The sequence below is a fragment of the Girardinichthys multiradiatus genome, chromosome 20 (genome assembly GCF_021462225.1).
Source record: "Girardinichthys multiradiatus isolate DD_20200921_A chromosome 20, DD_fGirMul_XY1, whole genome shotgun sequence".
In the NCBI taxonomy this organism is placed as follows: Eukaryota; Metazoa; Chordata; class Actinopteri; order Cyprinodontiformes; family Goodeidae; genus Girardinichthys; species Girardinichthys multiradiatus.
In genome coordinates, this window is record NC_061812.1 from 33,748,853 (window position 1) to 33,775,647 (window position 26,795).

The window sequence follows — 26,795 nt, forward strand, 5'->3', positions numbered from 1 at the left end:
ACCATTCTGGAAGACAACCTGTTGGAGTCTGCAAGAGACCTGAGACTGAGATGGAGATTTATCTTCCAACAAGACAATGATCCAAAACATAAAGCCAAATCTACAATGGAATGGTTCACAAATAAACGTATCCAGGTGTTGGAATGGCCAAGTCAAAGTCCAGACCTGAATCCAATCGAGAATCTGTGGAAAGAGCTGAAGACTGCTGTTCATGAACGCTCTCCATCCAACCTCACTGAGCTCGAGCTGTTTTGCAAGGAAGAATTGGCAAGAATTTCAGTCTCTCGATGTGCAAAACTGATAGAGACATACCCCAAGCGACTTGCAGCTGTAATTGCAGCAAAGGGTGGCGCTACAAAGTCTTAACCCAAAGGGGCCGAATAATATTGCTTTTCAGTTTTTAATTTGTTAAAAAAGTTTGACACATCCAATAAATTTCATTCCACTTCACGATTGTGTCCCACTTGTTGATGATTCTTCACAAAAAAATAGAATTTTATATCTTTATGTTTGAAGCCTGAAATGTGGCAAGAGGCTGAAAAGTTCAAGGGGGCCGAGTACTTTTGCAAGGCACTGTAACATTGAAATTTGCTGTTATAATGAGATAAATTGAATACTATATAAACAGTCATGAGCAACGTCGATAATGGAATCAGAAAAGTGAAATTTAAAATTATATATCTACATATCTGATAGGGCCCAGTTATTATTTATTCATGTTAAGATAATCATAATTTGACATGCAAGGAAGATAAAATGCAAAGACTTATTTTGTGTTGGCTACATTTTGTCACGTAACAGGTTTACGTCGCTTACTGGAATTGATAGCTGAAATAAAACAGTCGCACTCAGACTCACCACTCACGTCTCTTTGAGATGCATACGCCTAATTGAGTTGAGCCGCAGCACTCATCCCCATATTCCCTCCGCCTGCCTGACCGCCGCATCTCCTCCCGCTCAGCAGGGGAGGCGGCAGGTCCAGCTGTGTGTCTGTGTGTCAGCGTGGGAAGATCAGCTGCTATCTATGCTCTCCTCCTAATATCAGAGTTTAACTCAGCTGCTTGAAATACCGGCTGCAGCAATGGAAGCCTTCGGACTGATCATTTTACTGTACGCGGGACTTTACGTTCAACTTAACGCAGGTCTGCGTGACGGACACATAAAGGTGGAAAATCACATCTCTGGAAATGGTAAGTTCTTCCACGACTGAGCTTTTGATCAGGACTTTAATACTGCATCAAAGCCCAAGTCTTTGTCGATATCGTTGAATACTGCTTTTGATCAGATGAGGATTCGTTTTTTTTCCACTTTGTTTTTGGATTTAGAAAGGGATCGTGCAGCAAATGGTTAATAAGGTAAAATCTTCAACATTATAATTTTAGATTACATTAAGTTATATAAAGTTACAATAGCTTGATTGAAAATAACACATTTTTGACTACTTATCTATTAATTAAACTGCACTTTTGCATATCCATGCGGGAGATTAAGCAAAATCCATTAACAATGACAAAAACAGGTGCAGATTTGTAAATGCTTGAAAACATTTAGCATCAAACAGCTAAGCAACACCTGCTGATGTAATTGGTCGGCAGGACCAGAAGATTTCTGCAGAGAGCCTGCAGTTTGTTAGCATCAGTATCAAAACAAACAGATTTCCTCAGAAATATTCAGGACCTATATTGTCTATAAGGTGTTACCTGGTTTAGAATTAGCTTCGTGTTAACCATACAAGTGTAAAGAGCACCTGACAATGCAACACATTAACTTTCAATAGATATATTTTCTTCAACTTTGCACAAATTCTAATTCTCCAAACTGTAGCTTGGAGAAATTAGGCAAAAAAGTGTTCATGTCTTACTTCTGAGCTGCAGCACATACAGCACAATGTAAAGTTAAAGTTTTGAGGGAAATATGTATGAGGACATACTTGCTCAGTAAAATTTCCTCAGTTATTTGCAAACACATAGACCTCCAAAAAAAGAGTAATTTTTGTATGTTGTTTTGTTTTTTTAAATATGTTCTCAACAATAATAACTTTATTTAAGCCAATTTTTACTGATAGTATGTAATTAATTAAAACTCTATTTTTATTTTTACTTTGTGTTTTTATATATAATAATTTGAGTAGGACAAAGTACGTTAATAAGCATTTTCCCATGGTTACATGTAAACTACAAATAGGTTTTTTGGTAGTCCTTGTCCCTGATGTAAAAAGGCATCCAGTACAGTATGGAAATTAAAAGAGCAATTATATCAACACAATAATACACAATAATACAAAACCCTAATAAATATAAGCCTAATACAAAAACCATATGTCATAACTAAACATATACAGTAGGCAAGCAATTGACCTAGTGAAAAAGTCCTAACTTTTATGCCATTACAGAGCATAAAACAAACATTCCCAGGTATCTTACTAAATTTTATGATGCAGACCATCAAGAGGTTTTCCTGAAATGTATTCTTTTTTACAAGGTGGATTTAGCTTAATTACTATGATAGGAGATCAATTAGTCTTTCTCCCTACAGGTGCAACTTTAAACTAGCTTTTGTTTTATAAAAATATTACCGTTTCCTTAAGTTGTTAAATAATCTAAAAAAACCACATATATACTTAAGTAGTTTTTGTAACCTATACCATCAGGCTTACTACCTGATCCTACATCCCACTATCATTTTCCTGCTTAAACGCACTGCCCTTCAAATTTAATAGAAATTGTCTAGAGAATTGTTTATGTTCTGTATATAATATATACACTTGAGCCCTAAATTATTCTGGCAGATTTAGGTTTATAGTTATCTTTAATTTTACCAACATGTTTATTCTCAACAAAAGTACTATTAAGTTTTTGGAGTGGCTCGGCAAGGATCCCGACTTGAATCTGAGAATCTGTGGTGTGAGATAAAAGAGTAGGGTGATGGGAAGGAGGCATTACAACCTCAGAGACTTCTAGCTTATAACCAATATTACATCTAGAAATATGCAGAAAGCTGGTTAGCAATTATATGCAGGATTTAATTGCTGTAATGCCAATAAAGATTTTTCAGTTGATTATTCGGGAGGGTATACATAATTATCAAAATCCCACTTTTTAGTGTTTGTAACAGATAAACTATTGATTTCAAAATTGACATTCCTTTTACAATATTTTATTATATTTTAAGAGATGCCTGTCTCTTTTCCTGAGTTGAATGAAAATAATTTTAAAACTGAATCTTCCAGAGGTATGAATCATTTCAGGCCTAATGGTAGGCCTAGAAATTCTGCAATATTTCATACAGAGCAACACAGAGGAAGCTTCAGCAGCAGAAAACAGACCTTTGTGTTATTTTTTATATTTTTGTAATCCTCAGGAGATTTCTGTCTTTTGTTTTAAATAAGGCTTTTTGATAAATTGCCTGAGTAGAGGGGAGGTGAGCCTTCATGCAGAGCAGAGAGGCTGTATGCACTGTTATGAAGAGTGCTTGTTAGAGTCAGCCCTGGCTCATACGTTCCAGATAAGCACATCTGGCCTTTGCACCACATTTACTGCTTAGGCTGAGGTATTGAATCCCACTCAACAAAAAAAAGATCTGTGTGAAAAATGAATGCAATGTTACATGGACCAGTGGCATCTACTCAACAAGCCTCCTTTTGCGGCCGATACAGCGTCAATTCGTCTTGGTAATGACATATACAAGTTCTGCACAGTGGTCAGAGGGATTTTAAGCCATTCTTCTTGCAGGATAGTGGCCAGGTCAGTACGTGATACTGGTGGAGGAAAACGTTTCCTGACTCGCTCCTCCAAAACACCCCAAAGTGGCTCAATAATATTTAGATCTGGTGACTGTGCAGGCCATGGGAGATGTTCAACTTCACTTTCATGTTCATTAAACCAATCTTTCACCAGTCTTGCTGTGTGTATTGGTGCATTGTCATCCTGATACACGGCACCGCCTTCAGGATACAATGTTTGAACCATTGGATGCACATGGTCCTCAAGAATGGTTCGGTAGTCCTTGGCAGTGACGCGCCCATCTAGCACAAGTATTGGGCCAAGGGATTGCCATGATATGGCAGCCCAAACCATCACTGATCCACCCCCATGCTTCACTCTGGGCATGCAACAGTCTGGGTGATACGCTTCTTTGGAGCTTCTCCACACCGTAACTTTCCCGGTTGTGGGGAAAACAGTAAAGGTGGACTCATCAGAGAACAATACATGTTTCACATTGTCCACAGCCCAAGCATACAATTTGGGTTAGCACCCGAACATCCCTTTCAGACAGCTTCCTCTTGTGTCCACAGTTAATCCTGTTGGATGTGGTTCGTCCTTCTTGGTGGTATGCTGACATTACCCTGGATACCGTGGCTCTTGATACATCACAAAGACTTGCTGTCTTAGTCACAGATGCGCCAGCAAGACGTGCACCAACAATTTGTCCTCTTTTGAACTCTGGTATGTCACCCATAATGTTGTGTGCATTTCAATATTTTGAGCAAAACTGTGGTCTTACCCTGCTAATTGAACCTTCACACTCTGCTCTTACAGGTGCAATGTGCAATCAATGAAGACTGGCTACCAGGCTGGTCCAATTTAGCCATGAAACCTCCCACACTAAAATGACAGGTGTTTCATTGTCCAACCCCTTTACATTTCATAGCAATTTTAGTGTTCCTCTGCAGAGTTCCTCCTTTCACCCATTGAAGCGTATCACCTTCACAGCGTGGGGGTGTGTGTCAATTCATTAGGCCTCCAAAGTGCCTGGGATCCTCTGCTAGGTGTCTTCTTAATAAGGATGGCCAGCCCCAGCACTTTTTATTGGCTTTCAGTTTAATGGTGCTCTGACAGTTCTTGTCGGAGTGGGGGTGGACAGTTTATAGAGTCACGTTGTCACAGCAGAGGCTGGCGGAGGCCTGCTTATAAAGACAGAGACAATAAAGGATGCTTAAAATAATGTATGACTCTACTGTATGCATCAGAGTCAAAGTAAATCTTATTTGAAGAGATTGTTTGTCATTTGTAAATGGAAAAGCCACAGATGTCTTGAAAACAAAGCTCACGAAAACAATTACGTTTCAGTAGTTTTTGCAAAAAGGACGTCGATATAAATAACATTATTTTCTGAGATTATCTGAACAATTTAAACATTTTTAATGCTCTTATCATCAATCTAGTGATGAAAGGAACAATCCCCTTTCACTCTGGCATGTTTAACTCAGTCCACAAGTTAAGCCCAGTCTGATTTGAAGTGCTGCTTTGTGCAAAACAAGGGACATGAGCATAAGTGTGTTATGAAACCGACCAAAACAGAACTGTATCTAAAGTTCAAGCTGGTCATATATAAAGTATTTTACTTTCATAAACTGAACAGCTTATGACAAACAGTTCTTTGTATTATTATTAAAGCCAGTGGTGGTTTTTGACAGGGAGCATATGGGTGGTTGCCCAGGGCAGCATTAGAAAGGGAGGCACAGAAGTACCGTGTCAAAAATTGAACGCATTTGTCAGTTAGTTTTGCCCCCAGCAAGTTTTCTATTGCTTTTATGTATGTGCAGTCAATGGGGAGATACCATCCCTGTGTAGTGAGGAGGGAATTCCTGTTTGCAGCCACAAATAGGGAGATGTGGGTGTGTTTGCTTTCAATAACACAATGCTTAACTGAGGTGAGGCATACGTTATTACGTTATGGCATTCTTTCTTGTATCAATGGTTCAGGCTGGTGAATGTAAAATGGTATGGGGGATATTTTACCATAGCATAAGTTGAACATTATTTAAGCAAAACAGCCTAACAGAGCATTGTTGCTAACCATGTCCATCCCTTTATGGCTACTGTGTACCCATCATCTGATAGCTACTTCCACCAGGATAAAGAGCCATGTTACAAAGCTCAGGTCATCCCAAATTTGTTAACTGAACATGATGATGAGTTCACTGTACTACAATTACCCCCAAAGCCTCCAGATCTAAATTCAGTTCACTGTACCTTTGGGATTTAGAAAAAACAGAAGACATTGAAACCCGCCACAAGAAGGGTAAGCCTCAAAAGATCATTGCTGAAGAAGCTGTTTGTTCAAAGTTCTGTATCCAAGTATGTTTATAGAAAGCCCTTACCCGGGCTAAGGAAAAGGGAACTAGGCTCTCATTTATGAATTGTTGCATAGGATCTATACTAGAAGTGTATGGCCAAAACCCAAAAAGGGCGTTCTTCAAAAACATCCAGACTTATAAAACCATGTGCATACACACACCAGCTAGCAATTTCCCCTTTATAAATCACAGCTGCTCCTCAATGTTTGCATACAAGGTTCTGCCCTCTAAGTGCCCACTTTCAACCATAATGGTCAATGCAAAGCAACTCATGAATGTCATTGTGTATTTAAATGAGCCACCTGATCAATGTTATTTTATGATTTAACAATGGCAACCATGGAGAAAAAAGAGCAAAGAAACGCAATTTTACTGAGGCAGAAATTGATGTGTTGGTAAGTGAGGTTGAGAGTCAAAAAATATCATTGGTAGCCACAGTGTAGGGAAATAGGTCATATTAACAATACTATCCACGACGGCAGATATTATTGTGCTTAGCGCTGGCTGCAATATCCCAGACCTATAGATAATTTCACAGACTAATGTTGTTTCTAAATGTGAAAATTCAGGCAGAGAGTTAATATATTGTTTATTATGTAAACACATATCTGTCGGTTCATTTGCGCTGGTAAGAGCCGGTGGCCAGGAACCCCAGACTGGTTAACACTTGTAATTGGACAGGGATGGCTGGTTTCTCCAATACGGGACAGATCCAAGATCCATACTGGATAGATCCATAGATCCAAGAACAATGCTCTATGGAGTTTAAATCGGCACATTAACCAGTCATCATCATGGGCCAGGAAATCTTGGTGATCCTTGAAAATGTGTTCCCTACTAATTCTCCCATTTGCAAGTTCTTCCAGCAGTGCCAATGTATCCATCATTTGGCATTACACACAAGTCTCACCTCAGTATTTAAATGTTTACAGCAATCTGTGTTATTGCCTCACACCTTGTCACAAGTTGTGTTAATCTGTGGTACACGTTACCCTGGTGATCATCGAGGAGAGGAATGTGATGGTGAGAAAACTTAAGATTTAACTTGGCTTATTGGCTTTTTATATATATATATTTGAAAGGTCCTTATCTATGGTTTTGGCTCACTAGCACAAGCATAAATAACACGGTTAACACGGCGGTTTAGGGCTGCAACAACAGTTTTTTTGCTAATCGATTAATCTGTTGACTATTTTTTCCAATAACCAATTAATAATCAGATAGCAAAAGGTGCTTAATAGGAGATTTTGGTGATGCTGAAGCTATAGTACTTGAGGAGTTCTGGACAGAGCATATTTACAGACAAAGAAGGTTTTCCATCTTAAAAGCAAAATGTGTATATGTTTGTATAGTTTTGGGGTAATTACTGCTCTGAGTGAGTTGTTCTTTCAGCAAATAGCATGTTTTAGAGTTTGTATACTCCAGTTAATGATTATTCGATTACTAAATTAGCTGACGATTATTTCAATCATCCAATTAATCACAATTAAGCCAATTACTTGTTTCAGCTCCACTGCAGGTTTTGAATGCTTATGACAAAGTCGCTCTATGATTAAAGTTTGATATGAAGTGAAATTGAATGTCTGAAAGGAATCAAGATGCAGTGTGGCTTAGATTACCCACTACACCATGTGAGTTGCCAGTCTCCCATCTCCAAAACCAGCATACGTATGGGTCAGAGAATCACAACCTTTGCGTGGAACGTGATGTACACCAGTTTTATGAATGAGACTCCAGGGCTCTTGCTTAGTGATCCAAAGTACTCTTTTTAAATTCAAGTAAAGTTTGCATTTCATTTGGAAATCAGGGTCAAAAGTCTGAAGAAAGAGTAGAGAGGCACAAAATCCATGTTCCTTAAAGTTTAGTGTGAAGTTTTCACACACAGTGAGGATTTGGGGTGCCATGTCATCTGCTGTGGTTGGTCCACTGTGTTTTCTGAAGTCCACAGTCGATCTACCATCTAATTTTCTGATACACTTTGGGGTTTTGTTATCTGTAAGCCATAATCATCTAAATGTATTAATGTTATCTTTCACTACCTAAGATGTAGTACAGCATGCATATCTGTACTACAAGAACCTGTGAGCACCGGTGTGTGTTGTCAACAACTTGTGCTACATCATGTTGCCACATCTTGGTAGGAAACCCAGAAATAGCTTCTGAGTCCTGTGTCCCAGGGGCTATGAAAAATTCACTCCACAAGCCAGAAGTATGGTTGGCAACAAGCAGACAGCTGCTCGCTTGATTACAAGTGCCATTCGTATTTCATTACTTTTACCTTCCACCTTGAATTCAGGCTGAAGGTCTCACAGCAACTGTTATTTCCCCAAGGAGAATCTGTCTGTATGCCCCATTACTGATCTTGAACCAAATGCAGACTTTTTGACTTACTGCCAAAAGCCCTAAATACTGTTGTTGCTCTTACCTTTACTGTAAACATCTCAGAGAACCTTAACTCAACATAACAATAGTATTCAATCCACTGTGTAACTGTGATTTAATCTGTCAACTAAGATAATATCTTATTAGCTGCACTCAACAGAGGCAGTCCTTCAGTACTTAGAACTTATTTCCCAGAGTTTCCCATACTCACTAAGCTAACATACTTAGTATTTTGTTGTGTGCAAGATTTAAGCTTTTGAAGATCAAGATAAAACCCCCCAGCAGATCTCATTTTTAACAACACCTTTCTGTTGTCTTTATTCAAAATTTCCTTCTGGGTGTCAAAGATTATTGAATCCATTCATCACATTGGTGAATTACATATTCACAGAAGTAATCTATCCACAGACTGTTTATAGTCAGCTCGGTGGAAACTATGAAGGTAGAGTTACATGCCTTAGAATTTATTTTTATTGGTGTTGTATGAATGAGACTTCATAAGACGTTCGGGATGATGTTTCCCAGTAGGAAACATCATCTTCAGGTGAAGAATTGCAATAAAAAAACCAAAATGTTTTAGTCAGTTTGCCTGAAAACTGCCATAAAATCTATGTCTAGTCTGGTTGAAGAAATTGTATCTTAAAAAAAATTAAAGTGCTACTCTCAAAATAGCACCATTAGCTAACATGTATTCTTTAAAACCTCACAAGTTAATTACCACTGTTTTACTTGAATTAGTGTTTGTTGTATGCGTTTAGGTTAGATGCTAGTTAAAAGTTTCAATTTATGTTTTTATTTATCTGACCTAGAAAAAAGGAAATACTGCACCTTTGTTTTGGTGGTGCTGCAGTTTGCTTAGGTAATTATAGAGCTGTTTTTTTGGAATGACTGTTGAGCAAAATTTCTTGTTATTTGTTTGTTGCGATTAAAACACACCATAACATGACTCTTTTTTTGTGCTGTCTGCTGCTGCACCTTTAGTCAGACGAAGCTTAACTTGCAGCTTTAGCTAGTGCATTTTTACCAAAGGGAACCTGGGTTGTTCCTGCGATCAGTGAATCATTGGTTACCAACAGATGAGGAATCAAGACGAGCGTGGCTGAAAAATCTACATTCAAAGGACTGCTAACAGCTCCGTAGGTGCATATAAACCTAGCCTACAAAGGAGGAAAGTCCTTACCCCACCTGCGTGCAGCCTGCGACCGACCAGAGAAGGATTAGTCTTCTGAAAACGATTAACAGTACTGCTTAGAGTGGATCAGTTATGATTTTAAGTTTCAAAAATAACATGTTGCTACCTCCATTTTATCTATATAAAATTTTTACCTCAGTTTATTTGTCGGTACCAGTGGAATTGATGAGGCTGGTAAATACGCTAGTTTACACAAGTACCTTCATTTTAACCTCTGCCGCTCCCCTCCAGCCCAGGTCCTTTGTGCCTTGGTGAGGACGTGCCTAGTAGAGCAAGTTACGAAACAGAACAGCTATTAACGTTACCTAGAAGACCTTTTCTAAATATATGTTCTAAATATAACTTCCACTAACTCCCCATCCCCATTAGTGGCAGTGCATGCTAACGTGTCTATCTTTATTTATGTCCTCCACTACATTCTTTCATAAATATGTCCCCTCTTAATTTTTAATGAGTGTATAGTGGATAGTAAGCAGCTATCACTTCTATCAGCTCGCTGAACAATAAAGTGAAAAATGCTAAGGAGGTCCTTTTTAAATGTGCCCTACGTACAGCTTCAAACGTTAGTCCCTTGCTTCTGTTTAAGGATGGTTCTGACAGTACTGCCTTTATGAAAATCTATATCTACATGAGGCGAAGCCAAGAAAACCTATTCTTCTCCAGCTCCCTAGCATTATAAATGAGACAACCTGGTGAGCTGAAAATTTCCCTGGAAGTCAGTCCTCCTTTTAGAAGTACGTTTTTCATCTTTTTTTAGCCAGGGCCATGAAATTTTGCAAGTGGAGTCAGCTTTTGTTTTGATTTATTATTCTGCCAAGGTTACAGGATTGATTTCTGGGAGATGCTGCTGTAATTCAAGCAGGGAAACAGTTGGGGTGTCTGTTGAACACACTTGTTACATGTGCAACACCACATTGTCTTGTTTCTGAACAAAGAGATGTTCTACAAACAGTTTTGGGAGGAGGATGTCTGCATAGCGAACTGAAAATGTAATTTGACAACTGTCAGAAGGATCTTCCAACCCCACGGCCGGGCTGCTATAGCCAAAACTTTGGTCAATCATGCCAATGCCAAACGTCGGTTTCAATGGTGCAAGGAGCGCAAATCTTGGGCTGTGGACAATGTGAAACATGTATTGTTCTCTGATGAGTCCACTTTTACTGTTTTCCCCACATCCGGGAGAGTTACGGTGTGGAGAAGCCCCAAAGAAGCGTACCACCCAGACTGTTGAATGCCCAGAGTGAAGCATGGCATTCCCTTGGCCCAATTCTTGTGCTAGATGGGCGCGTCACTGCTAAGGACTACCGAACCATTCTTGAGGACCATGTGCATCCAATGGTTCAAACATTGTACCCTGAAGGCGGTGCCGTGTATCGGGATGACAATGCACCAATACACACAGCAAGACTGGTGAAAGATTGGTTTGATGAACATGAAAGTGAAGTTGAACATCTCCCATGGCCTGCACAGTCACCAGATCTAGGCGAGTCAGGAAACGTTTTCCTCCACCAGTATCACGTAGTGACCTGGCCACTATCCTGCAAGAACAATGGCTTAAAATCCCTCTGACCACTGAGCAGGACTTGTATATGTCATTCCCAAGACGAATTGACGCTGTATTGGCCACAAAAGGAGGCCCTACACCATACTAATAAATTATTGTGGTCTAAAACCAGGTGTTTCAGTTTCATTGTCCAACCCCTGTAAATTGTATATAAATATTCTAAATTGGAATGACACCTCACTGGGGGGGAAGGAGCCTGAGCTTGTGCAGGAGGTCGAGAGATATTGACTAGAAATAGTCGGTCTCTCCTCCACGCAAAGCGTGGGCTCTGGAACTCATCTCCTTAAGACGGGCTGGACTCTCTTCTACTCTGGAGTGGCCAACGGGCAGAGGCGGCGGGCTGGGGTGGGTTTGCTTGTTGCCCCCCAGCTCAGCCATCTCATGTCTCATGTTGGGGTTTACCTCAGTGGATGAGAGGGTCGCATCCCTGTGCCTTCGGGTTTGGGACAGGTCTCCGACTGTCGTTTCAGCCTATGGGCCGGGCGGTAGTGCAGAGTACCCGGCCTTCTTGGTGTCCCTGTCGGGGGTGCTGGATAGTGCGCCTCCCGGGGACTCCATTATTCTGCTCGGGGACTTCCATGCCCACGTGGGAAATGACAGTGACACCTTTAGAGGCGTGATCAGGAGGAGTGGCCTCCCTGATCTGAATCCGAGTGGTGTTTCGTTATTGGACTTCTGTGCTAGTCACGGATTGTCCATAATGAACACCATGTTCAACCATAAGGGTGTCCATAAGTGCACTTGGCACCAGGACACCCTAGGCAGGAGGTCAATGATCGACTTTGTTGTCTATCATCAGACATTCGGGCGTATGTTTTGGACACTGGGGTGAAGAGAGGGGTTGAGCTGTCCACTGATCACCACCTGGTGGTGAGTTGGATCCGCTGGAAGAGGAGAAAGCCGGACAGACCTGGCAGGCCCAAGCGCATAGTGAAGGTCTGCTGGGAACATCTGGCGGAGCCCTCGGCCAGGGATGTATTCAACTCCGGGAGAGCTTTGACCAGATTCCTGGGGATGGTGGAGACATAGAGTCCGAGTTGACCATGTTCTCCGCATCTATTGTTGATGCTGTGGCCCGTAGCTGCAGCCGTAAGGTCTGCAGTGCCTGTCACGGCGGCAGTCACCGAACCCGGTGGTGGACACCGGCAGTAAGGGACTCTGTCAAGCTGAAGGAGTCCTATCGGCTGTGGTTGGCTTGTGGGACTCCTGAGTCGGCTGACAGGTACCTGACAGGGCTGTGGCAGAGGCAAAATCCCGGGCCTCGGAGGAGTTCGGTGAGGCCATGGAGAAGGACTGCCGGTTGGCCTCAAAGCGATTCTGGCAAACCGTCCGGCGCCTCAGGAGGGGGAAGCAGTGCTTTGCCAACACTGTTTACAGTGGGGGTGGGAGGCTGCTGACCTCGACTGGGGACATTATCAAGCGGTGGAAGGAGTACTTCGAGGATCTCCTCAATCCTGCCATCACGCATTCCCTGGTGGAAACAGAGGCTGGGGACTTGGGGTTAGACTTTTTCATCACCCAGGCTGAAGTCACCAAGGTGGTTAAAAAGCTCTGCGGTGGCAGGGCTTCGGGGGTGGATCTGCCCTGAGTACCTCAAGTCTCTGGATGTTGTAGGGCTGTCATGGTTGACACACCTCTTCAACATTGCGTGGTGTTCGGGGATAGTGCCTCTGGACTGGCAGACTGGGGTGGTGGTCCCCCAACTACAGGGTGATCACACTCCTCAGCCTACCTGGTAAGGCCTACGCCAGGATGTTGGAGAGGAGAGTCCGGCCGATAGTCGAACCTCGGCTTCAGGAGAAGCAGTTTGGTTTTCGTTCCGGCCCGTTGTGGTGAAGAGAGAGCTGAGCCGAAAAGCGAAGCTCTCGATTTACCGGTCGGTCTACGTTCCTACCCTCACTTATGGCCATGAACCTTGGGTCATGACCGAAAGAACGAGATTCCAGATACAAGCGGCTGAATGAACTTCCACCGTAGGGTGACCAGGCACTCCCTTAGAGATAGGGTGAGGAGCTCGGCCATCCGGGAGTGGCTCGCAGTAGAGCCGCTGCTCCTCCACATCGAGAGGAGCCAGTTGAGGTGGCTCAGGTATCTATATCGGATGCCTCCCGGACGCCTTCCTCGGGAGGTGTTCCAGGCACGTCCCACCGGGAGGAGGCCCAGGGGACGGCCCAGGACACGCTGGAGGGACTATGTCTCTCGGCTGGCCTGGAAACGCCTTGGGCCCCCCCCCCCCCCCCGGAGGAGCTGGAGGAGGTGTCTGGGGAGAGGGACATCTGGGCGTCTCTGCTGAGTCTGCTGCCCACGCGACCCGGTCCTGGATAAAGCGGAAGATGACGAGTACGAGTATATAGAAATATTATAAATATTATAAATTTATTTTATAATTTTTTGTCTGCTGCATAATTCCATATGTGTTCATTCAGCCTCGATGCCTTCATTAAGAATCTTTGTAGAATGTAAATAGTCATGAACATAAAGGCCAACTATTAAATGAGAAAGGTTTTTTTCCACCTTAGCCAGATGTTAGGCAAACAATAAGCTCCAAGTGTCTATTTTTAACTTACTTGATCACAATACAATTCTTGGCCACATTGAACATCAGCAAACTGTTAAATGCTTTAATCAAAGTCAACAAGAGTCTTAGTTAAGAGTCCATTTTTGAAGAGTGACGTGAAATGCACCACACTGCTCAAGTAAGTTTAGCCAAGCAATCAAAAGCAGTTTTGCGACTCCCGGCAGTCCTACACAGTTTTGTAGTTGGCTTTGTATTAGCACACTCTGTTTTATTGTAGAGATAGATTATTCTGCAAGTGCTGCAAGCGGTGCTTACATTGCTTGTGCTGCAACCTCAGTAAACGAACAGTGTCCCAGCAAACCGTACATGCACATGCACCTGGTGCGATCAGATTGCCTTGGAGATCAGATTTGAAATATTCAAGTGTGACAGAAAAGCAAGAATAGAGGCCAAGTACTTTTTTATGAGACGGTACATCAGTGTCATTAGTGTCTACACTTCTGTCTTTAAAAATTGTTTTTCCCAGGTTCCATCATTGGAGCAGAATGAAAGGAAATCAACGGAATCTTTTAGTTTCTCCAAGGTCTCCAGAAACACTAAAGCCTCATCATAAATATTGAGAATTATAAAGAAACCTTGAAAACTGGCTCAAAGTTTATCTGTTCTTTCTTTCTAGATGAAACGATTAAAGGAGCTACATCCACTAAAATTTACTTTTCCTTCCCATATAGAAGGACTCCTGGATCAGTGCTTCTGTGTTCTTTTTTGTCTCTGCTCTGTTCTCTCAAACCCCCAGTTGGTCGTGGCAGTTGGCCGCTCACACTGAGCCCGGTTCTGCTGGAGGTTTCTTTATGTTTAAAGGGAGTTTTTCCTCTCCACTGTCGCTACATGCATGCTCAGTATGTGGGATTGCTGCAAAGTCAACGCCAGTGACTGTTCACTGTCTCTACATGCTCATCCAGGAGGAGTGACTGCTAGTGGAGTGACTGAAGTGCCTTGAGACAACATGTGTTGTGAATTGGGGCTATATAAATAAACTGAATTGAATTAAATAATCTGCGTTTAGTAAAATGTCAAGTTCGAGTTTAGGCTTTCCTTCTACTGTAAATCTGGTTTTAATCCAACTTCTTTTTAAATTATTTAGTATAGCGACAATCTTATTTACACTGCATCTTCTTGTGTTATGACATAGGTCATTAACTGTTGACCACGGTCCAGCTCTGGACCCAGAAGATCAAAACAGAAGGGTAATATTTAAAACTTGCCGGGCGCTTGTATTGTAAAAATGTGCAAAGTGGATTGCGTGTGCAAAGCTGATCTACAAAACAGGTGCAAACCAAATTGCATGTGTAAAATGAGCAAAACGGGGCACAAATGTTTTAGCGCGTTTGCCTTCATGAATAAGCAAACATATGCTAATGACCCAAAAACGCAACTTTATGAGATGAGGATATGCAAATGTAATTCCTTACCAACCACAATGCGATTTATCAAACCTGAAACGGATTCCGGCTGCGGTCTTGGGTGAAGTCAGGTGAGAAGGAACCCAAGTGACACAAAAAAATTAATAAAGAGAAGGGCATCACATGTTGACAAAACAAAGTTGAGGAGATACAGACATCCGCACCATATAAAATAGAGAAAAAGACAGGTAAGATGAAGAATGGGAGAGTAACGACTGTGCCAAAGAAAAGGAGAAATACACACAACTGCACCAAGAGAGTTGAAAGGGATGGGTGAGAGAAACTGAAAGATAAGAAAGAAATGGTACTTTCTAAAAAAAGAAACGTGGACAGCAACAATAGGGCCTTTAATCCACAAGGACGGACCCATTTTATTCATACTTCCCACTGGAATCACTAAACCAGTGTGTCTCATATGTTCAGAATCTATGGCAAGTAAAAATGCTGATGTGAAACAGCATTATGAGAGAAAACATAAAAGTTTGGAACATAGACATACTTAGTCACATATAAAGTAATAGCACAAAATAAAAGTAGTCTGAAAGGCCAGTGTAATCAGGCATTTACTGAGGGAGGGGATGTCTAAGAATGTATGAAGCAAGAGCTGTGTGATGAAGTAAAGCATATACAGCATCATCTCCCATTAAAAGAAGTTAAATATTGACCCATGGTGTGAGCTGTTAACTTATGTCAGGCTTTTCGACACAGAACAGACAGTATTCTGTGAAGACCGGCTAGGTGCCACTCCCCTTCAGAACAGTGCAATAGGAGAAATGTCTACATGGCCATTAAGCAGATGTTAACAGAAAGAGGAATAGAGCCAAAAAAATTGTTTTATTAACCATAGATGGAGCTCCTGCTATAATAGAGAGAAACTGAGAGAGGCCAATCCTGACCTCATAGAGTACCAATTCATCATTTTGTCCTATATGTGTCCCCATCAGATGAGCATGCTGAGGTGATGAATGTAATAATAAAAATTATTTATTTTCTCAGTACATGCTCAACCTACCAGCATCGCATGCTAAGGGAATTTGTGAAAGAAGACGGTGGCTGCTCAGTGGCGCAATTGTCCAAAGACATGCCTGTTAGGTTAATTGGTCACTCTAAATTTCCCTTAGGTGTATGAATGAGTGTGTGCATGGTTGTGTATTGCCCTGAGATGGACTGGCGACCCTTCCAGGGCGTACCCTGCCTCTCGCCCATAGACTGCTGGAGATAGGCACCAGCTTCCCCGCGACCCACTATGGAATAAGCGGTAGAAAATGACTGACTGACTGACTGAAGATGATGCTGGTGCTGATGATCTGTTGCCATCGTGAGATGGCTTGGCAAAGGGAGATTATTAGCACACGTTTGGTCCATTTGGAAGGAAGTTGCATGTTTTTTCTTTTGGCAGAGCTAAGAAGTTAGAAGGCAACACAGTTTTATAACTTATTAGAAAATACATAGGGAAAATGTGGTCTTTTTGGTTAATATCGCCTTACATTTGAATGAACTGTGAGGTAGCTTTTTCTACAATGAACATTATCAAAATGAAATATAATTTCAAGTCCACCAATGAACACCTCCACATGTGCATGAGAATGGCCCTGACTCCAATCAAGTCCAGGTTTAAAGTTCTGGCAGAAGATCGAGCTCAATTTTCTTACAGAACAAAGAAGTGAGGGACTTCAATACAAAAGATTAAGAAAGTGAGCTTCTGAAGTTGTTCATAGTTATCTTTAAAGCCACTGAGATTATTGATGTTGAAGCAGTCTTCCAGGGTATCTTGTATTCCCTTCACCCTTCTTTCTCTCTCTATTTTTTTTTTCCTTTTTGCCCCTCCTCTCTCTCTTTCTTGCTTCTTTTTTTTCTCTTTTCATTCCGTCACCATGTCCATTGTAATTGAAATAATCCCAAACCAGTTTCTGATAAAGTTTATTTAATAAATATCAAGCGTTAGTCGTAATTCTCCACTTGTGAAAGTAAATCTGTTGGGCTTTTTCTTGGCACTCAGACAACAATTCTGAGTGCTACCCTGCACTGACAGGACACGGTAAAAAATAACATAAAATAAAATAATAAATTTATAGTTTCACTGCTCCCTGGAATGCCCTTTTTCTTTTGAAAGCTACTGCTTTAAAGTCAGTCTTTGTATTAATCTTGTATATCTGACATTACTGAACTTGTGCTGTGAAATACAGTTTGGTAAATAGGTAATAAAGAGACCCCACACGTGACGATAAAAAAATCAAAGAACTAACAGGTTTGGTCTTGTGAGTGGTGTCCAGCCACATGACAAGCGCAACACACCGCACACAAACAGATTTCACTCATGACCATTCAGATGTCAGAAGTCACACAAACCCTCTCAAGATCAAACATGTGTTCAGAGTAAATCACCTCCGACTTTACGTCACCTCGCTACCTGATTAGCTGAACGCCACATTCAACAGGCATGCTCATTTGGGACCACCCCATATGATATCAGGCAAAGACAATCCAACATGTTGAATATCCCTGATTTGAGGTCAGAGTGGACCCAAAATTGGTATGAAAATCCTGCTGTGTGAACCAGGCATAAGTAGTGTCTTACTTTACATTTTGAGCACAGATTTCCACATAGGCACCGATGATTCCCAGTTACGTGGCATACAAAATGACACCTGCAGGCAGGGATGTAGAGCTATTTGAAATGTTTAGTGATAAACGGCATGATGCCTTTTTTCTTTAGAAACATGTAAATTAACATCCTCTGCATTCATAATAATTAAATTGAATGATAAAAAAGGAAAAACTATTTTCTATTGTGAACTCCTGGATATTTACATCTGTACTTGTGGTCAGGGATTAAGGACTTTATGACGGTGGAATAACATTCACCTTGGTGTGTCTGCCAGAACACTCAGGATGTGACGTGAACAGCAATCTGTTCATTGCCCCGATGGTCTTTGCTCAGGAGCGGGGACCAAAAAAGTAGCCACCGGTATGGAAAAATCAGTAATGGAAACGCTTGCAAAGAGAGCTGAGTGGAGTCGAGTAGGGCCAAATTGAACCAGTAGAAAAGGGGCAAAACTCAAACATAGGGCAATGACAGCTATGGAGGAACTGCAGAGAGCCATATCTCTCTGGGAAATATAAGTTTTTTTAGTTTTGTTTTCTGATATTCTGAGCAAAATTTTCTCACCTCTTTCCTTTGGGGATTCTTCCATCTTTTAATCTCTTTCCTCCCTCTGCTAGCTTTGTTTACAGATGTTCCTCATGACGTTACAGCACAGATTGGTGAAGACGTAGAGATGGCCTGCTCCTTCCGTGGGGCAGGCTCTTCCTCATTCTCCCTGGAGATTCAGTGGTGGTACATCAGGAGCCACAAAGACTCACAAGATTTGCCTTCACAAATCACTAACATGGTAAGCTGAATGGCATAACAGGTTTTCCTTTCTTATTTGTTCAAACAAAGATTGTCAAGCAGGAAGGCATCCAGTTGCTGGAAACAAAGTTTCAGAGATATATACAGGTCCTTCTCAAAATATTAGCATATTGTGATAAAGTTCATTATTTTCCATAATGTCATGATGAAAATTTAACATTCATATATTTTAGATTCATTGCACACTAACTGAAATATTTCAGGTCTTTTATTGTCTTAATACGGATGATTTTGGCATACAGCTCATGAAAACCCCAAATTCCTATCTCACAAAATTAGCATATTTCATCCGACCAATAAAAGAAAAGTGTTTTTAATACAAAAAACGTCAACCTTCAAATAATCATGTACAGTTATGCACTCAATACTTGGTCGGGAATCCTTTTGCAGAAATGACTGCTTCAGTGCGGCGTGGCATGGAAGCAATCAGCCTGTGGCACTGCTGAGGTCTTATGGAGGCCCAGGATGCTTCGATAGCGGCCTTTAGCTCATCCAGAGTGTTGGGTCTTGAGTCTCTCAACGTTCTCTTCACAATATCCCACAGATTCTCTATGGGGTTCAGGTCAGGAGAGTTGGCAGGCCAATTGAGCACAGTGATACCATGGTCAGTAAACCATTTACCAGTGGTTTTGGCACTGTGAGCAGGTGCCAGGTCGTGCTGAAAAATGAAATCTTCATCTCCATAAAGCTTTTCAGCAGATGGAAGCATGAAGTGCTTCAAAATCTCCTGATAGCTAGCTGCATTGACCCTGCCCTTGATAAAACACAGTGGACCAACACCAGCAGCTGACAGGGCACCCCAGACCATCACTGACTGTGGGTACTTGACACTGGACTTCTGGCATTTTGGCATTTCCTTCTCCCCAGTCTTCCTCCAGACTCTGGCACCTTGATTTCCGAATGACATGCAGAATTTGCTTTCATCCGAAAAAAGTACTTTGGACCACTGAGCAACAGTCCAGTGCTGCTTCTCTGTAGCCAAGGTCTGGGGAATGCGGCACCTGTAGCCCATTTCCTGCACACGCCTGTGCACGGTGGCTCTGGATGTTTCTACTCCAGACTCAGTCCACTGCTTCCGCAGGTCCCCCAAGGTCTGGAATCGGCCCTTCTCCACAGTCTTCCTCAGGGTCCGGTCACCTCTTCTCGTTGTGCAGCGTTTTCTGCCACACTTTTTCCTTCCCACAGACTTCCCACTGAGGTGCCTTGATACAGCACTCTGGGAACAGCCTATTCGTTCAGAAATTTCTTTCTGTGTCTTACCCTCTTGCTTGAGGGTGTCAATAGTGGCCTTCTGGACAGCAGTCAGGTCAGCAGTCTTACCCATGATTGGGGTTTTGAGTGATGAACCAGGCTGGGAGTTTTAAAGGCCCCAGGAATCTTTTGCAGGTGTTTAGAGTTAACTCGTTGATTCAGATGATTAGGTTCATAGCTCGTTTAGAGACCCTTTTAATGATATGCTAATTTTGTGAGATAGGAATTTTGGGTTTTCATGAGCTGTATGCCAAAATCATCCGTATTAAGACAATAAAATACCTGAAATATTTCAGTTAGTGTGCAATGAATCTAAAATATATGAATGTTAAATTTTCATCATGACATTATGGAAAATAATGAACTTTATCACAATATGCTAATATTTTGAGAAGGACCAGTAAGTAAAAACCATAATTAAGTGGAAATAAACCATTTTTGTTTGAAAAGAGATGAGTAATGTCTTGGATGTATATAATGTGTTCAGATTTATTTATGTTTATCCCAATTGTATACAACTTTAAAACAAATTCAGTTGAAAGATCTATTTAATTTGCAGTGCCTTAAAAAGTATTCATACCAACCTTAAATTTTCACATCTTTAACCTTACAGCCACAAACTTCAATGTATTTCTTTTGGATTTTGTGTGATAGACCAACACAAAGTATTGCATAATTGTGAAGTAAAAGGAAAACAATTTATGGTTTTAATATGAATATGCTTTGATCCAGATCTTTCCATTGTAGTTCTGGCTCCATGTTCAGTGTCATTATTCTACTGGAAGGTAAACCTTAGCCCCACTCTCAAGTCTTTTGCAGTCTCTAACAGGTTTTCTACCAGGATTGTGACTGACCGGTTTCACTGTCCCTGCTGAAGAAAGGCAATCCCCACACCATGATGCCTTCACTGCTGTGTTTCATGCTGGCATTGTTGTGTTCAGGATGATGTGGAGTTTTACATTTCAGTCTCATCTGACTAGAGCAGACTGCAAATAAGACTTCTTAAGGCGTTCTTTTTGCCACTCTTCCATAAGGGCCAGAGCTGTGGAGACAACAATCAGTTATGGTCTTGTCAACAGATTTTCCCACCTGAGCTTGTGATCTCTGCAGCTCTTTCAGAGTTACAATGTGCCTCTTGGTTTTTTCTCTGATTAATGCTCTCCTTACCCAGCCTATCAGTTTATGTGGACAGCCAATTGCTTGGTAGACTTGCAGTTTTGCCATGCTCCTTCCATTTACAAATGATAGATTGAACAGTGCTCCAATAAAAAAAAAAAAACAACTTTAGCTTTATCCCTGATTGCTGTGGGTTGTTCCTTCGTCTTCATCATGCTGTTTGTTCACTATTGTCACGCAGATTTCTGAGGAGTTCATTAAACAGCTGGATCTTAACTTGGGATTTTATTTGGGGGTATCAGAGTAAAAGGCTTTAAAACAAATGCAAAAACTTTTTCACAATTGTATTAATAAAATAATTCTGAAAAACGACATCTTCCCCTTTGTAATTATCCACTAATGTTATGGTTGTAACGTAACAAAATGAGGAAAGGATGAATGGAAATTAATACATTTTCAAAGCATTGTATTATACTGGTGCCATGTTATGCAATATATGATTCAATTTAATGTTTACATCATGATTTCAAGTAGACTTAAGAAAACTAAGGTCTACATCGTATGTATAAACCCCAAAAATATAGATAATGGTCATTCCCATGTCACCCAGCTCTAATTTAAACATTCAGATCTTAAGTCACTAGATTATAGATTTTAATATAACTACAGGAACAGGCATTACGCACTCAAATTCATGTGTTTGTTTGCAGATGTAGATAATACTGTCTTTGGAGAGCTTTCATTGGGTAACGTTATCAAATTCAGTAATGTGAGTTGAGTTATCACTAACAGGCCAAAATTGTAAAAATATTCATTTCTGGCCTTTTTGATTCTAAGTAAACGAGTCCCTCATAACACCGCATACCTTCTCGAGGTGTTGCAAGTCCAACTGAACACCAACTATCTCCATGGTGGCAAACACCTTTGAGGACTTCTCAAGCTGAGCTTAAAGCTGACTGTGTATCAGTCAAATTGAAAGGTAATTCCAGCCATGGTAGAGAGCCTCTGGCATAAAAATGAAGTTATAATTGCTGATTAGCATTTGCCAGCGGTTGGGAAACAGGTTGACTTTTTCCCATTGAGGCGGGGGGGCTCAGGCTCCCCTGTTGTGCCCCTGGACACCGTAATTGGCTCTGAGAAAGAAATAGATTTTCAACATCTCTCTTCTCTCCATGCATAATTCATACCCATGCCCAAAAAATACCTCTGTGCAGCTGCATACATAATCAGACATTTTCCTAGTCAGTAGCTTACATGCTTGGGTGCATGTTGATGTAAGCATTCACATTTGTGAGGCTGAACTATAACAAGGGATGTCAAAAAAACCATCAGACGTGTATGTTTCATGTTGCTTGGAAAGAAGATGCTTTTATATTGCCTAAGCTACTTTCTATTTTTCTGCAGGTGGAGACTCTGGAGGAAATGCCAATATATGCCACCAAAATTAGTGTAAGTAGCATCTGTTTGCCCAATAACGCTTCTTTGGAAAGGATTCATACCCCTTCACCTTTTATACATTGTGTCATGTTACAACTACAAACCTCAGGTTTTTTTTTTTATTGGGATAGGCCAACACAAAGTACTGCAGAATTGCATAGAAGAAGGAAAACGGATAGATGTTTAGATGTAAGTTTTTCATTTTGAATTAATACATTTTTTACAAATAAGGATGTGAAATGTAACTGTCAGGACATAGTAGAAACACTGTTCACTACAGTTACACAAGTCCTTTGGGGTATTTTTGTACCAGCTTTGCATATATAAAGTGAAATTTATGCCTCAAGTTCTCACGTTTACTTAAATAGGATGGTGTCTATTAACATTCATTTTTAAGCCTTTCCACATATTCTCAATTACATTTAGGTATGGACTTGACTGGGCCATTAACATGGATATACTTTGATCTAGTCCACTCTATTTTAGCTCTAACTGAATGTTTAGGTTGTTTGTTGTTCTGCTGGAATGTGAGCTTCCACTCCAGTCTCAGGTCAGTTTTAGACCAGGATAGTCCAGTATTTAACTCCATCCATCTGCCCACCAATTTGTATCAGTTTTCCTGCTCAAATTGAAGAAAAACATCCCTAAAGCATGATGCTGCTCATGATGTGTTACCGGGGTCAATGGTGGATTCAGGATGATGTGCAATGTTATATTTTCTCCAAATATTGTGTTTTGCATATATGTAACAAAACGTTATTCTGTGGCACCTTCTGGCACGTTTACTTTGTTCCTTACATGGCTTGTGGAAAACTTCAGGACTTCTAATGGTTTTCTTTCAACAATGACTATCTTCTTGTAAGATTTCCATTAAGGATGTCCACAAGTACTAATTGTCCTGTTGACAGATTCTCACACCTGAACTGTGGATTTCTGCAGCTCCTCCAGAGTTGCAACGGGCCTCTTGGCTGCTTCTCTGACTAATGCTTTTCTCGCCTGGCCTTTCAATTTAGGTGGATGGCATGTCCAAAACTTGTAGGTTTGCGGTTGTGCCATGCTAAAAGCTTGGGATCCAGTTCTCTAACTTAAGCCGACTTTAAACTTCTCCACAACTTCCCTGCCCTGTCTGCTGTGTTCCTTGGTCTTTATGAGACCATCCTTAATGACCCTTAAACACACGTATACCTGTCTTAATTATGCATATTAGTGTTAAGCTATTAGATAAAATTCCAATAAAACACATGATTGTTTCTGGTATGAATGGTATGAATAGTGCTGCATAAGCACGAAAAAAATTTGTTATTTTTTATTTTCTGTAATTTACAGATTATTTTCATAGACAAATGTAAAAGATTACTGTGGTCCTTTATAGAGATACTGTTTGTCCTTTCCAACAGTCTTTAGTTGAGAACACAGTGCCTCTGTCCTCGACAGGTGGTAAAAGTGGCTGGCAGCAACATTTCCCACAAACTCCGCCTCTCGAGCGTGAAACCAGCCGACGAGGGCATCTACGAGTGTCATGTCATTGACCACAGCGGCCCTGTGGAGCAGCGCTACCAGGTCCAGGCCTACCTCCGAGTGGAGCCTAAGAGGCCTCAGCAGTTTGATTCTCAGCTGCAGGAACTAGAACATCACTCAAGGGGTAGTCACTTACAGCAGATCGACAGCCAGGAACTGAGGAAGAGATCAGTTCACAGCACCACTGACTGCAGGGGGCGCTGTTTGCTTTAGAGTGGGCATTCTGTGTGTCTGCATGTTCATGGGTTTCCTCTGTTAGGAGGAACTGTCACTAGTGTTTTATCACCACACTGGTGACCCAGTATTTCTGGAAGTGTATTCTGTCTTTAATGATTTGATTTTTGTTGCTTGGAAGCCAGTGTTGGTGTATGTTATTTAGACCGCTCTGTGTACCAGTACATTTTTGTTCTTTTTCTGGCTTTTTTGTGCTTTCTGACATTGCTTTCAAGTTATGTAAACAGCAACTCTACCCTCAAATATTCTATGGGAGTAAATATAGTGAGCTTTTTTTGTTTAATTATTGATGAATAAACACAGCAATATCGATACAGTTAAAGGATATATAGTTGGGGCCAGATATTTATTAACCTTGTCTAAAGAACCACATAATCACTTATTTCTGATAGTCTGACATTATATCAGACTAAACCTGTCTTAGGTCAGTTAGAATTACCAAAATTATTTACTAAATGTCAGAAAACAGACAATAGAAGAGATTTATTATACTTTATTCAAATTTACGAGTTGCATATTCTTCCTTAGTATTTGGTAGAATTGGGTTTTAAACTTTATGACTTGGGTTATATGTTTTAAGTTTCCTTCTACCTACTTCTTACAGTATTTTGCAGGAATGTTGTCTCATTCCTCCAGAAAGATCTGAAGTAACTGAGTCAGGTTTGTAGGCCACCTTGCTCACACAGCTTTTCAACTTTCCCCTCAAATGTTTTACAAGACTTGGATCAAGGCTTGGTGATGACCGCTCCAAAACATTGACTTTGTTTCCCTAAGCCACTTTGTAACTATTCTGGCATTATGAATTGGGCCATAGTCCATTTGGAATACAAATGTGCCTAAGCTTAAACCCTGGCTGATTTGGAGATTCAATGTTTTCTCAAAATCTTCTTACGCCGTGATGCAATCTATATTTTGTGAAGTGCACATTCTCTCCTTCAATAAAACACCCACACAACGTGATTCTATTTTATAGTCCTCAGGCTTCTAAACTCCCTCTTTTTCCCCCAAATGGTCTATACCTGCTTGGGGAAGTGGTGTGTCTGGTGTCTATCTTAAACAGTCATTGGGCAAAAGGTGGGATGTTATTATGACCATAAACGTCAACTTTAGTTCCAACAGCCCACAGAACAAGTCTCCAAAAATAAAGGCACTTTTAAACCCTTTGTTCATTGGCAAACTCCAATATTACTTTTTATGTTTCTTCTGAAGCTATGGCTATTTCGTTGCTGAGTGGTGTTTGAGCCCATGTCGGTACAAGACTTCGTTCACTGTGGATATTGACTCTCTTTTACCAACCTGAGCCAGCATCTTTACAAGATACTCTGTTTTTTACTCTCCAAAACACATTTATCTCTGGGACACATAATCTGTCTCCTTCCTGGACAGGCTGGACATTCCCATGGCACTTATGTTTGCATCTAATTGTTTCAGCAGATGAAAGTAGCACCTTCAGGCATCTGGAAATAGTAATCAAGTATGGATCAGATATATGGAGATCCAGAGTTCTCTTCCTGATGTCTTGGTTGATTACTCTTGATTTCCCCAGGATGTCACACAGTGTTTTTGAGGTGTTGCCTTAAAATTCAGATGTGTACCTACAAATAACTCAAAGGCTGTTATATTAATCAATCAAAAGCTTCTAAAAGATATGACATTATAATCAGGGCTTTCCCAAAATGTTTTAGGGTATAATACATGTGGTGTATGTAAACATCTGACTATACATGAAGTGATAAACAATCTAAGTCTAGTATTAAGTAAACAGAAATAAGTTTGTTAATCCTAACTGACTAAACTAACTAAGGTTGAGTCTCATTAACGTCAGTGAGAAGAAATGGTGGTGCCTTTTTATACAATGTAAATTTCAACTGAATATTTTCTGTTTTTTCTTATGTTTTCTCTGACTGAAACATGAAAAGATTTGCAGTGTGACTCTAGAAATGCTTTTAAAGAAAGAATATATCTTAGGTTTTTATATTTATTTTATTCTTCTGGTAAATAAATTGAAATCCAGTCAATTAAGAGTAAATAGATGACCGTTTGATTTTTAAACCACATTCAAAGTATTTGTGTCCTCTAATCACATCAGGACTTGAGATTTTTTTGTATATGTTCATCATAAACAGAAGAGCATACCATAAGCACTATATTGTGTTAGTCATGTCATATCTGCCGTCATTCACAGTATCACTTTTTGTCTCCACTTTAATGGGGCATGTAATTTTAGGCTCAAATTGGACTGTGTTTGTTATTTGTGCTGCTGCTATTTGTTCTATTAAATACACAGTTTGAAATGTTCTTTTCTCTGCTTGTTTTGTAAACAGTGTTTTCTTATAATGGGCCTCAAATTAAGCTACATATATTTAAAAGTATGAAAGCTGATTTCTGATACATTAAGTAACTGATAAACGAGTAAACATAGGCTTGAAGATAGTTATGTGGCATTTTCATAACCTTGGCTCAGTGATCAAAAAGCAAATAATTTTCAGGGTGAGAGATAGACGCAAAATTATTTGTGACAACAACCTTTAATAGAAAAAGAAAGGATGTATGAGTGGACAACGCAGACGTGCTTTCAGTTACCTCACATAAAAAAAATAAAATAAAATGTACTAACCTTGGAAAAGCT

The 26,795-nt window shown here is 40.6% G+C and overlaps 1 protein-coding gene across 1 annotated transcript; it reads left to right on the forward strand.

Annotated features, from left to right (window-relative positions):
* Positions 1-871: 871 nt before the first annotated feature.
* On the forward strand, positions 872-26,464 carry LOC124856338 (V-set and transmembrane domain-containing protein 2-like protein). The gene is made up of 4 exons (XM_047346681.1): positions 872-1,190; positions 18,421-18,590; positions 22,382-22,426; positions 23,849-26,464. The coding sequence occupies exons 1-4, from the start codon at positions 1,082-1,084 to the stop codon at positions 24,143-24,145; spliced, it is 621 nt and encodes a 206-aa protein (XP_047202637.1). The 5' UTR covers positions 872-1,081; the 3' UTR covers positions 24,146-26,464.
* The last annotated feature ends 331 nt before the right edge of the window (positions 26,465-26,795 follow it).